Source organism: Python bivittatus, unplaced genomic scaffold (genome assembly GCF_059951505.1).
Source record: "Python bivittatus isolate LINGU-HERP-01145 unplaced genomic scaffold, Pbiv_v1 ctg000850_np1212, whole genome shotgun sequence".
Lineage (NCBI taxonomy): Eukaryota > Metazoa > Chordata > Lepidosauria > Squamata > Pythonidae > Python > Python bivittatus.
The window spans coordinates 22,912,444-22,924,561 of NW_028277112.1; the positions used below are offsets into that span (position 1 = coordinate 22,912,444).

Below are 12,118 nucleotides of genomic sequence, written 5' to 3' on the forward strand. Positions count from 1 at the left end.
CTACAAGGCTGTATCTAACTGACCTTGGCTATTTCAAGAAGCTAAGCAGGGTTACACCTAGTTATTACAGGTAATCTCCGGTTTAAGAATGAGTTCTGTTCCCACAGTCTGTCCTTAAGTTGAATTTGTATGTAAGCTGGAACAGTATTATAGTATAATACTGTATAAGTAGCATTGTGTAATTAACTCGGAACGTTGTGCATTTAACTCGAACCACTGTGTATTTAATTCAAATGTTGCTACAATAAGTTCCATTCTTAACTATGGGTCATCTGTAAACCATGCGTTCTTAACCTGGGGACTACCTGTACTTGGACAGGAAATCATGAAGCAATTTCAGTGCTGTCAGCTAGATTGGAAGTTGAAAAAAGTTCCTGGAAGAAGGTCATGGCAGACCATTTCAGAAAATTACATGGATGTATCCATGATGTTATAAGGAATTAAGTCAGCATGAAGGAGACTTACTCTTTACCTATGCTGTGTAAGACCATTTTAAAACTACAGTAATAAACTGTACAAACATTGAGAAAAGGTTCATTGATTAGAAGTTGCTACCTTTATAGCCTCAATTCCTTGGTCAAATAACCTAGGTCCCACCAAGATAATTGGTGCTAAAGCAGCATTTGCCACTTTCAGTATAGTCTTCCCCTAAGCCCAATACCAAAAATATATCCAAATAATTAGAGATACCCATCTTATGCTAAGCTGTGGGGTTTATTTTTCCTCCTAAACTCAATAATTTCAAAGGCTGCTTGGATTCCAGGAAACATAATACTGAGATAATCAGTTTGTTTTATCTCAGTGTACTCCAGTGGATATTGGCTGCTTTGCTCTCCTCTGCTCTTCTTTCTCTCATGTGCTCTCTCCTAATTTGGGGAGGGGAGCCGTGTCTCATCTGAATTACTACTGCATACTACCAGTGGTATAAATATGCCTGGTTGAAGAACAGTGTTGTGTAGCAGCCCTTTAACTTTCAGAATTCAGGTATTTGTCACATTGTGGGGGACAGTTCCTCAACACTGAGTGATTAGAAACTACCGCTGTGCAAGGCTCACAGGTGAGAAACAGAACAAACAAGCAGTGGTCAGATAATCTATCCCAACAGATATACTGAAATTAATCAGGGAGAAACAAGCACAGGCATCACACTGCCTTAGTTTCTATCCACTTTTCATTCCAATCCTGTACATGTCTGGAAATACCCTGTGGAATTCTGAGTCTAAGAAGATTGCCCAGTGCAGTTTTAGCGTCTTTCTTGAGCTAGCTTGTACTCTGAGTAAAGAGGCTTGGCTAACATTTTGCTATGAACATTTTTTGTTATTCCTGCTACTGAATTGTAAGTGAGACTAAGCAAACTGTGATTGTGGCAAATGATCAAGCTCTTATATGATGATAGGGGAGGCTTGTTCATCCCAATACTGCATGCAGGGCTTATGACCAAAAACAACAGCAACAGCAACAGCAGCCCTATTTTTTCATGGTTCCCAATCATTGAAGGTGCACCCTTCTTCTTATTCCCCCATATAATTTCCAATGAGTCTTTTTTTTTTTTTAATTTCTCTTTCAGGGGAACATTTACAGTATTGGTTTGAACCAGTGTCATGTATAAATCATCTTTCCGTCTGTCAATAATTAATCTGTGAAGTACTTAAAATCTCAGCTTTAAGTGCAACCCCTGGGAAAATAATATTCTCTCAAGCAGCAATAATTATACAAAATAAGCAGCTCAGTGCAAAGCAGGTTTACAGTGGAAGCCACAGGGAAAAGTGCAAAGCCTACAGGCTTAAGATTCAAGTGTGTTATGATTACTCGATGGTGACTTTTGCTTTACTTCAGTTCAGATCTACCTAGCAAATTTAATTTACTTCAACAGAGTAAAATATAAGATAAAGAATCTGAAAAACTAGTGTGGATAATAAGGCATCTAAGCATCATTAGTCTCATCCAATAAAATGCCAGTCCCATGGGCTGAGAGACCTCTCTCAAGCACTGGATGATTTGTCATCATTTGTTTCCTGTCATGTATCTTCTCTCTCTAGGCTTTCTAAATGGAATCATTTGTGTTTCTGTTAGAATGGAAAAGTATTTAAAGGGAAGGTAAAAGGGAAGGAGCTTTGTATAGTGCATAACATTCCAGGCCCAGCTGTGTCTTCATACAGAGTTCTGAGACATGACAGTCATGTCAAGGCCTGCAGATCAAATGTTCTAATATCTTAGCTTAAGTATTCCATTGGCCTTCTAAAACCTCACAATGTATTACTGGGCAAACTCTCTGACAGCATGGCAGCAGGTGAAGAATCTAGCATGGATCTATTTATAAGGGGAAATGAAACATCTGCAGAAATAATGAAAAGGCTGTTAATATCCCTCACATTATCTTTCCATCTCCACCATCCTCCTAAAGATGTATGTAGAAAATAGAGTTTCTCCATTGGGAGGCTGCCTGAAATTTGTCTGACAAATTTATTTCATAGAGCACCAAAGCAGTTTCCTGAACTATATGTGCAAAACATTTTGAGCTTGAAACATTCAATGGTCAGAATAACTATTCAGAACTTGAAAAAAATAAATGGAGTAGTATTCCACATTGAATGTTATTACTTCCCAAACTTCAGAAAAATTGACCAAAGGAAGAATGGAAGGAAGATATATCTATATGTGTATCTGTATCTATATTTTCACATAGCAAACAATGGAAACAAAAGTTAAGCATAAAATCAGTCAGGTTTCTGCCACATGAGTACGTGTTTTTTTAAAATAAACTTCTTGACCAATTTTTTTAGAGAATGAATGGTAAGTAGCACTCAGAATGGACTGCCACCCACCTAAATTTCTGACCCTAGGACAAAAAACATGTTTCCATTGTTTCCAATGGGCAAATAGTAAAAATATTTCAAATTTTGCATTAGTGGAATACAGCTGATTTAACATATAGAGACATCATATTTTGAGTTAGACTGTAAGCACTTCCCTATCCATTCCCTTTAAGTTCCTCAAAGTTAAAACAAAACAAAACAAAAAACCCTAAGCACCCACAAGATCTCACATGGAAGAGATAGACTTCGATACATACTCCTATGAACAACCATTTGCTAAAAGAAAACAGAACAGCTTTTATGGGTCCACAATAAGCTTGAGGATGCCAGCTTTTTTTTCCCTTGAAGAGAATGTATAATGTGGAGTCCATGGGGTTCTCTGAATACTGTGATAATCAGGCAAACCCCATTCCATTCTAGCACTGAAGATGTTACCTAGCTGGGTAACAAAATGTTTGCAAGAAAACAACCAAGCTCAGAGAATCCCAATGACTCCACAGTTCAACCCTGAGCTACAGATATTCTCTTCTATTGGTAGAATGTGTAATGCCTGATTATCACAATATTCAGCTGCACTGACAGTCAGCCTAGATTCTAATTTCAGGCTCACCCAAGATGTATTTTTCAGAGGACACAGAGGATAATGTAAAATCACTTCTAGGAATAGCCTGCACTTTTCTTTCAGGATTTTACTTCACATTTTTAAGAATCTGAGGCCTAACATTAATTGTATAAGCATTATTTATGTGATTTTAGAAAAGAGTATTAGTTAATGATTAAGAGAATTAGTAAACAAGAATAAAGAAATATGTTATGCCATATGAACAAACTATTCTGTCTTTTATCACCATGCTTATTTCCTGCCTCCCTCCCTGACAATCAGTATTATGTGGCCATTGAATGCTCAGTATACTCACTCCTTAGTAGATTAATTTGGGAGTTAATCCCTGAGTTTTTTTTAAAAAATTTTAAAAAATTTTTTGCAAACCATGGGGTTTCTATGGTTACCCCATTCTGATTGTAATCCTTTTTGTATTCACCAGCTGAGTTCACTGTTATGATATTCAAGCTTCTTACTCTACGGAGACAGGCTATAGGCTTTTCTTTAGAATCTGAAATGTTTTAAACAGTGTGTTTTTTTTAATTTCTCAAATACTGAACTGGGTGATCTCTAGGAGCCTGATCCTGGAAACAGCCTCAATCCATCACTTGTTATAAGTGAAGGAAGAATTAATTCAATACTTGAAAAGCTGAGATTAAATAATAAGAGGCAGTAACAGAAGAGAATTTTATTTGTGTTGTGAGAAAGTATTATTCTCTGAAGAGGAAAGTGGCTGGCTTTATTATGAACAAATTTGGATAACTGACCAGTATTGCTGATGAGTACTGACTTCTTCACTTTTGAACAAGCCAATTTCCTGTTACACTGTCTTCTCTGTTGGCTATGTGCATGACTGCTGGGCTGGGCATAAAGCCACAATTAGCCTCCTACTTCCATATGTTTGGGTTAACTGCAGATCCTTTGCTCCAGGCATCTACTTTTAGGTCTCTGCATTTTAATTAGCAGCAACCAGAGAAATAACCTGAGTGTACTAAATTGCAATATTATGTTTTATGAGACAACCAAACATGATCTGGGTTATACTGCATTAAATACAGACTCCAAAAGGATTGTGAAAAGTTTTTCAATTCCTTCAGGCAGTAACTTTCCTTTCAGTTCAGGATCAAACATTTATATATCAAGTTCCATGCAAGCACACCCCTTTTCCTTCCTTTCTATATTGGAGGGTCCTCTCCATGAGCTGAAACTTCCTCAACCCTGCAGTGCATGAAAGCAATGGCTCAGACTGGGAGTAGTTCCACTACAGCAACCTTACAAAGTCTTGTGTGACTTTCTCTGTACTAACTAGTTGAAGAAACAACATTCTGAGGGAGTAGGAATTTCACTGAACACAGTTTCGGGGATATCAGTGCTTTCTGGCTGTCTTGCCATTATGAAAACTAATGGCAAAATCTCTCCAATTACTTATACTCTCTTATAAATGCAATGCCTACCTTATAATTCCTGCAGGAAGGACTGAAGGCATTTGTCCCACAAATAAATAATGTATCATCATTTCGTTTTAGAAGAACTTTAATAAAGTTATGACATTCATCCTGCCAAAAGGATTAAAAAAAAGGAAAAGAACTGAAATACTGTTTCAGCAATTAACATCATAAATGTTTGATACAATTAAATAAACTATACCAATTTGTTTGTTTCAGCAAATTTCCCTGCCTTTTGAAAAGCAAGGTAGCAATGGATTTCCTGCTAGTGGTGTTAAAGCAACTTGGCTTTGGCTGTCAGGGATTGAGGGATTATGCTTGTCTTTTTCTGCTGCTGTTTATTAAACAAAATATACTTTAATGATAGTCATGAATCAAGAATAGGACCTCAGTATGTATTTATGCAGTTTATACACTAATGGGTCCTAGGCAGCTTACACATTCAATCATTAAAACTAAGAGGGGAGACTGTTCCAGAGGAGGGGAAATGCCACAGAAAATGCTCTCTATTGGGCCCTTTCCTGCTACACCCCCGTTAGGCAGGATCTCTTTTGCAGATACTGAGTCTACATGGGAAAGGCAATCTCTCTGTTACCCAGGCCCTAAGCCATATAGGACTTTAAAAGTAGCAACCAGCCCCCTGAATTGCACTCAGAAACACACTGGCAACCAGTGCAGCTCTTGCAGTAGCAGTGTGACACAGCAATGCTGGGACCAGTCCGTAAGCATGTGTAGGCAGCTGCATTCTGTACCATATGAAGTTTTGTGATGGCCTTCAAGGACAGACCCATGTAGGGTGAAATACAGTAATCTAATCAGGAGATGATAAGAGCATGACTGACAGTTCTTGAACATCCTGTCCCATGTCCTACCTAATAATCTCTAGGTAGAGTGAAAAAGAAAAGCCCAGAAACTACATCTAATCTAGAGTTATTCATAGTTAATTATATTTTACATTGCTAAAACATTTTCCTAAGATGATTTGTTTATCTCCTATAAAGACCCAGTATTATGTCAGTTCCCAGTGGAAAATGAGCAGGAGTATATTCCTGCAGATTCTAATCCCTTCTGCATTTCACAATATTGCGCTTTCTTTTGTCATAATGTTTCATTACATTAGAAGTAAACTATTTCTTGCAAATTAAAACCTTCAGTAAACTGTTGGGAAAAAGCAATGACTAGCTAAGAAATGAACGGCATGATCCAATCTGCATCACAGAGTGGTGTAAGATAACAGTCAAGAAACTGAACAAAAGTGGCAGCTGCTAGAGAAATGGAAATTGCCTACCTTATGTTTTCCCTTCATTCTGCATGTGTCTACATCAAGCTGTCTGGATTTCCATGTCAATTTCTGCAAGGATCAAGAAAGAAATCAATTAGAGCCCAAGGGTGGTTGGGTTTAATTTCAAAAGAAAGAGCCCCCCAGGAAAACTAGCTGCTGGATTATAAACTTATCAAAAACATTCTATACTTGTTCTGTGCTTGATTTACTCTAGCACAGGAGCCTCATGGATGTTGAACAGCTACTTAGATTTGACTGCTATTTAGTAATCTCTAATTAGATATCATTTTCTTAAATGAAAATAAGAAATTGGCTAACAGGGAAATATTACGAATTGATACATGCTGTTTGTTTTTATCTGTTGGAATCAACTGTGTATATGTGTGAATATTTGGAGAGTCAGAGAGAGGCAGAAATGTGTATGTTTATATGCATATGTCTGTACAGATCTGTGTGTACGCGTGCATGTGTACACACACACATACACACACACATATATACAGAGATAAATATACAGACATACACATATAGACATATTATTCTCTATTTTGTTTTAACAAAAATTAAAACATACAGTGGGGAATTCATTCACATAGATAAAATATTTCCTGTTGTTTTGAAGTAATATTTAGTCAAATAAAGTATTTAGTGAAATAAACACTACTGAGTTAGAAAGGCTCTTCACTGATTCAAAGTTGTGCCAGCACGTTATTTGAGCTCATTCTAAAGGAACAAAGAAATCTGATCTAAGTTATCTGCTAATTCAAAACTGGAACACAGTCTAACAGGTTCTGATATGAGTGCCAGAGAACAACTTTGCATGTGAAAAAAACCCACATTCACAGGTAGGGTTGGAAAGACCACGGAGCCATTGCTAGTCATTATAAATGGTCCTAACCTAGAAGGCCAATGGTTTTGCTCTGCCTAAGGCACTTTCAGTAGATTTCACCTATAAAGAGAGTTCTGTGGAACTCTAATAATGAGTCAAAAATTTCATGCCCCTAGACAAAATTGCAACAGACTGTTTGTCAATGGATTCTGAATGAGAAAAAATAATTAAGAATTGGATCAAAAAGTATCTACCGATGGTGTTTTGCCATCTTAGTCAAGAAATGTATACCCTTGCCAGTTGTCACTGAAAAAACAGAGCAGTATCTGAATCTCAGTTAAACTGAACATTTCATATACTGCTCTGATTTTCAGCAATGACACATTTCAATGCAAAGGACTATCACAAATTTACAATAAGTTTTAACATTTATCTTACACAGTCCTTGGCCCCAGTTCCCACAAAAAATGGGGAATAGAAATAGCAGATACAATATTCTATACAGATTTAACTTCTCACAAAGATATGCATTCCTGGCCAAGCAAGCAAAGCAATGTTAGAAGACTTTTTCCACTGTTTTACTCATGCATTTTTCAATCAGAATCCATTGCAAAACTTTTTTTTTTCAATTTTGCTGGTTGGCTTTAAAAATCACTCAGATTTTGTATACTATTATGCCTGAAAATAAATTTCAGCCTGGCTTATTTATTGCTGTGCTCGATTTTAGCTCATGAGCACAAGTTTTATGTTACTTGCTTTTAAGTGAGAGAGAAATATTGAAAACTGGAGCCATTTATAGATACACAGTCTGAGTAGCTTGATGTAATAATGCTGAACAAATGATGTATAAAATGCCATTAGAGCCAACAGTTATATTAAGCTTCTGGACAGTATTTCCACCCAGATCTATAATTCAGTGGTTAAGCAATTTTTGCAATTAAATATTTTTCAGTGATATTGCATCATCCTTCTTCCCCTCAGCTGTGTCATTTTACCCTTAGTTTTAGCTGTAGCATCTATCTTGAATATGATGTAATAGATCACATCTAGGATACTAAGAAGTGTTCAAGTACTGAAATGAGGGGTTTTCTTAACCTTTCCCTAACTATGGCACATGTACATATCCTATCAGTTTTGGAATACAGTATTTAATGCAGCATACTAACAGAAAAAAAATGTTATGGTTTCCTTCTTAGTTTATCTCTGATGTAGTATCTGTAGTCTTGAGGAAGAATTATAGAAATAATAAGATCATTTTGTTTAGTATCTAAATGTCTATCTATCTACTTAATTCCTTATAAACATGTGATCATTAAAGTATTTAAATAGAGTTTATCTAATGCCCCTATTTCAATATAAGAAACTTGCCTGTGATCTCAGCTAAATTATTAATCCAAAATTCATAATGAAAATGGCAAATGTATGCACTTTGCTTATATGATTAATATACATCCTCTTACATGATCACTGCAGTTTTGAAAGCAGGTCTGGAAAACCTGAGGAACAAGGTATTTTTTTCTGATTTATCTTCTGCTTTTTTATTTTGAGTGTCCTTGACTTGTGAATAGCAGAAACTACTTACTTTGCTAAAATAAATCTCTTCGGTATGTGATGAATCCATATCAACAGTATAAATATGGTCCCTGTAAACAAATGGGAAAAAGAATGCCAAGATAAACTCAGATGGTTCATTTCTCACAGGAAGAGTGCTTTGTGATCAGATAAGTCCTTGCCCCTTAGTCAGGAACTAAGGATAATATCAAAGAACACCAGGCAACATACCTTATGTTTTCTCTGTGCTATAAAAGAGAACTAATCAACACAAATTCAATATGAATAGTTCTTTCAATTACATGTGCTATGAATGAACAAAAGGTGTAAAAAGGAATTATTTATTTATTTATATTTCAAATTTAGATACTGCCCATCTCACAAAAAGTGACTCTGGGCGGTTCAAAATAAAACAGCAATAAATATTAAAATACAATAAAACAATATAAAATACAATAAAAATAGAATAAAAACCAACCACATAAACAAATAATATCTTTCAAGATGTTGATGGTCAGTAAGATGTTAACATATGAGAGCATCTTCAAGGTGCTAGCCACCCCCAGGGTTGGTTGCCCTCTTATGTGCCCCATGCCAGTTGGCAAAGCCAGGTCTTGACTGCTTTCCGGAAGGAGAAGAGAGTTGGGACCTGCCTCGCCTCTGGGGGAGAGTATTCCATAGGGCAGGGGCCACGACAGAGAAGTCTCTCTTTCTGGGTCCCGCCAGTCGACAATCTTTCATCGATGGGATCCGCAGCATACCCTCCCTGAGAAGACTGGGGTTCCCTAAAACCTTTTAGGTACATATGATGCTTTCTGTATCATTTTTGCAAGTACAGAACAACTCAGCCTGGAATATAAATTAGGATACACTGCAAGATATTTGTAAGGTCTGCATGGTTTGGCAAAATATTTGACTCTTATAATACTTCAACAATCCCATCATCATTAAAAAAAATCTGGGATAGATATTCCTATAAAGAATTGTGGCTCCTAATATGAAAACGTGTATCTGGACTGATCATGTGTTAATGGACATCCTGTTCTTTAACTTTGGGTCCCCGCTCCTTCACCTATTCTTTTGTATTATAGTCCAGTAAGATTTGAGCAGGTGGCAGATTTAAATGATTTTGTCTAAGTCTGGAACCTAAGCAAACTCAGGCCTGGTTAGTATTTGGATAGGAGAACAATGTGGAATTCCAGACCTGTCGGCTAATTTGGAAGTAAAAAAAAAAGTCCTGGGAGTGTCAAACCACTTCTGTACTACTGCTGAGAAAATTGCATGGATGTATCCATGTAATCAGAAATCAAACTTAATTCAAGGGCCAAGTCCAGTAAGTAGATGAAAAACAAAACAGTTTTCTGCAAGCTGATGACTCTTCACTTCTGTTGTTTTGTAACAGTGGGATGGGACCAAGTAACTGGCACAAAAAGATAAAACTTCAAATGGTCCAGGTTCCAATAAATTTCTTTCTTTCATAAGAAAGAAAACCCCATGATAGGGTCCCAAAACTTTTTGGCCCAGTGGTAATCTGTACTACTTCATCTTCCTTTTGCAATTTTTTTTCTGGGCAGACGGACATGGTTCCAAAGTACTGAGTTGTACCAGCCCTCACTTTTTTCTAACAAAGCCTCTGGGGAATAAATGAATGAATGAATGTTTGTATTGTGTGTGTGTGTATGTCTCACTCATGATGAGACATATATGAAACATATACTGTGGAAAGTAAAGGCCAAAGTGGCCCCAGTGGTGGTAGGAGCACTGTGGTAGGAGCACTCAGGGCTGTGACTCTTAAGCTGGGAGAGTGGCTCCAACAGATCCCAGGAACAACATCAGAGCTCTCTGTCCAGAAGAGTGCAGTGCTAGGAACAGCCAAGATACTGCGCAGAACCCTCAAACTCCCAGGCCTCTGGTAGAGGACCCCCCATAGGGGTGAGAGGGGATGGATGGATGGATGGATGGGTGGATGGATAGATATGGATATATAAATTCCCCTCTCACCCCTATGGTTGGTACGTGTCTTCCTCAATCTCGGATCCTCTACCAGAGGCCTGGGAGTTTGAGGGTTCTGCACAGTATCTTAGCGGTTCCTAGCACTGCGCTCTTCTGGACAGAGAGCTCTGATGTTGTTCCTGGGATCTGTTGGATGGATGGATATCTATATTTGTATCTTTATCTATATCTATATCTATATCATCTATATTTATCTATCTATGGATATGAATAAATATATGGATATATATAAAACAAAGGCTATACATTCTGAGCTTTCCATTTAATTTATTGAATCTAAAAAATAAGTGGGTCATGGTGCCTGGCATGTACCAGATTAGAAATCAAAGCTATATGGGGATATTTTCAAGTCATTAATTCTATAGATGAAAAAGGAATACAGGCAAAATGCATATATACTGTAACGAGCAAATGACGTGTTCAAGCGCATCTTTTCCTCTTTCACAAGTAGATACTGTGCACATAGTAAAGCATTCTGGTACATGAAGAACTTTGAAGTGCATATCATCTCTCTGCCGCAATAGATCACACAGGTCACACAGATGTTTATTTTTGTTCAAATTCTTGAAGATCTTTTGTCAGATCTTTTGGGTGGCATTCAGTGAGCCAGAGTTGCCCATCAGTGTATACAGTGAAGCTGGGGCTTTATTTTTAAAAGATCTTTTTCCAAATTCAATAGAAGTATTATTTAATCTATAATATGAACAGGGATAAAAGCTGACAATATCCAATTTTTTTTGTAAAAACATTTTTCTTTTGCTGAATTAATAAATGAGTTAAGCTTGAAAAGTTACCCTGGAAACATAAGAAATTTTTAAAATGTAAGTTGCTTGTGTTCCCCTTTTTTCTTTCTTTGAGAGTTAAGTTTCTCAAAAATAAATAAATAAAATTAACTCTCAGTTTCTCCTTAGAGACAGAAATTAAGATCAACAAGTATAGGTGTGATATTCTTATACAGCCTCTTATATTATGTGAAATACAAGGGGAATATCATCTTATGAGATAGGAAACAGCATTAGCATAATCAAATCTTGAAGGATCTACTATGAATTGGGAACAAAGAATAGGAGAATGAGATTGATAAAAAAAAGAATAAACCTGTAAGCAGAATAACACTCTCCCTACTATCTGTGCAGGAAAGATCTGTTGTTGAAATTGGGGATCTGCTATTTTAAAGAAAGATCTTGACAGAAGAATATACAATGAAATCTCTTCCATTGATACTAGCTTTTTAAAATCTATTTGGAGGAAGTAAGGTTACCTTCTGACTAAAGCAGATTCAAAACATTTGCAGCAAGCCAAGATACAAACAACATTTTCCCCACATAGAGAAAAGGGGTGTGTTAACCTGATTAACAAAATCAGGTTTTCATGAATTTTTTATGAGTTTCCTCCCTTTCGGAAGCAGATTTCTTTCTAAGAAGCCATGCTAAGAAACAAAGGGGTATGTGTGTGTTTATTTTTATACATTCCTCAATCTTCTGCAGAAACTGCCATTTACTTTTAGGACAAGCTTAATGCTTATTATTTCTTTGACTCCATTGGCTGAACTTTGATCCAAAGTTAATACAGAGCTACTCT

General features: G+C 36.7%; 1 protein-coding gene across 5 annotated transcripts in view; it reads right to left on the bottom strand.

Annotated features, from left to right (window-relative positions):
* SEMA6A (semaphorin 6A) overlaps positions 1–12,118 on the bottom strand; it is a 169,905-nt gene that overhangs the window by 64,281 nt on the left and 93,506 nt on the right. For all 5 annotated transcript variants that reach the window (XM_088129845.1, XM_025165726.2, XM_025165727.2 and 2 more), the window contains exons 4-6: positions 8,556–8,616; positions 6,151–6,213; positions 4,872–4,973 (exon numbers count right to left, since the gene is read on the bottom strand). In XM_088129845.1, coding sequence (XP_087985971.1) covers positions 4,872–4,973; positions 6,151–6,213; positions 8,556–8,616 — 226 coding nt within the window. The remainder of the gene's footprint in view (positions 1–4,871; positions 4,974–6,150; positions 6,214–8,555; positions 8,617–12,118) is intronic.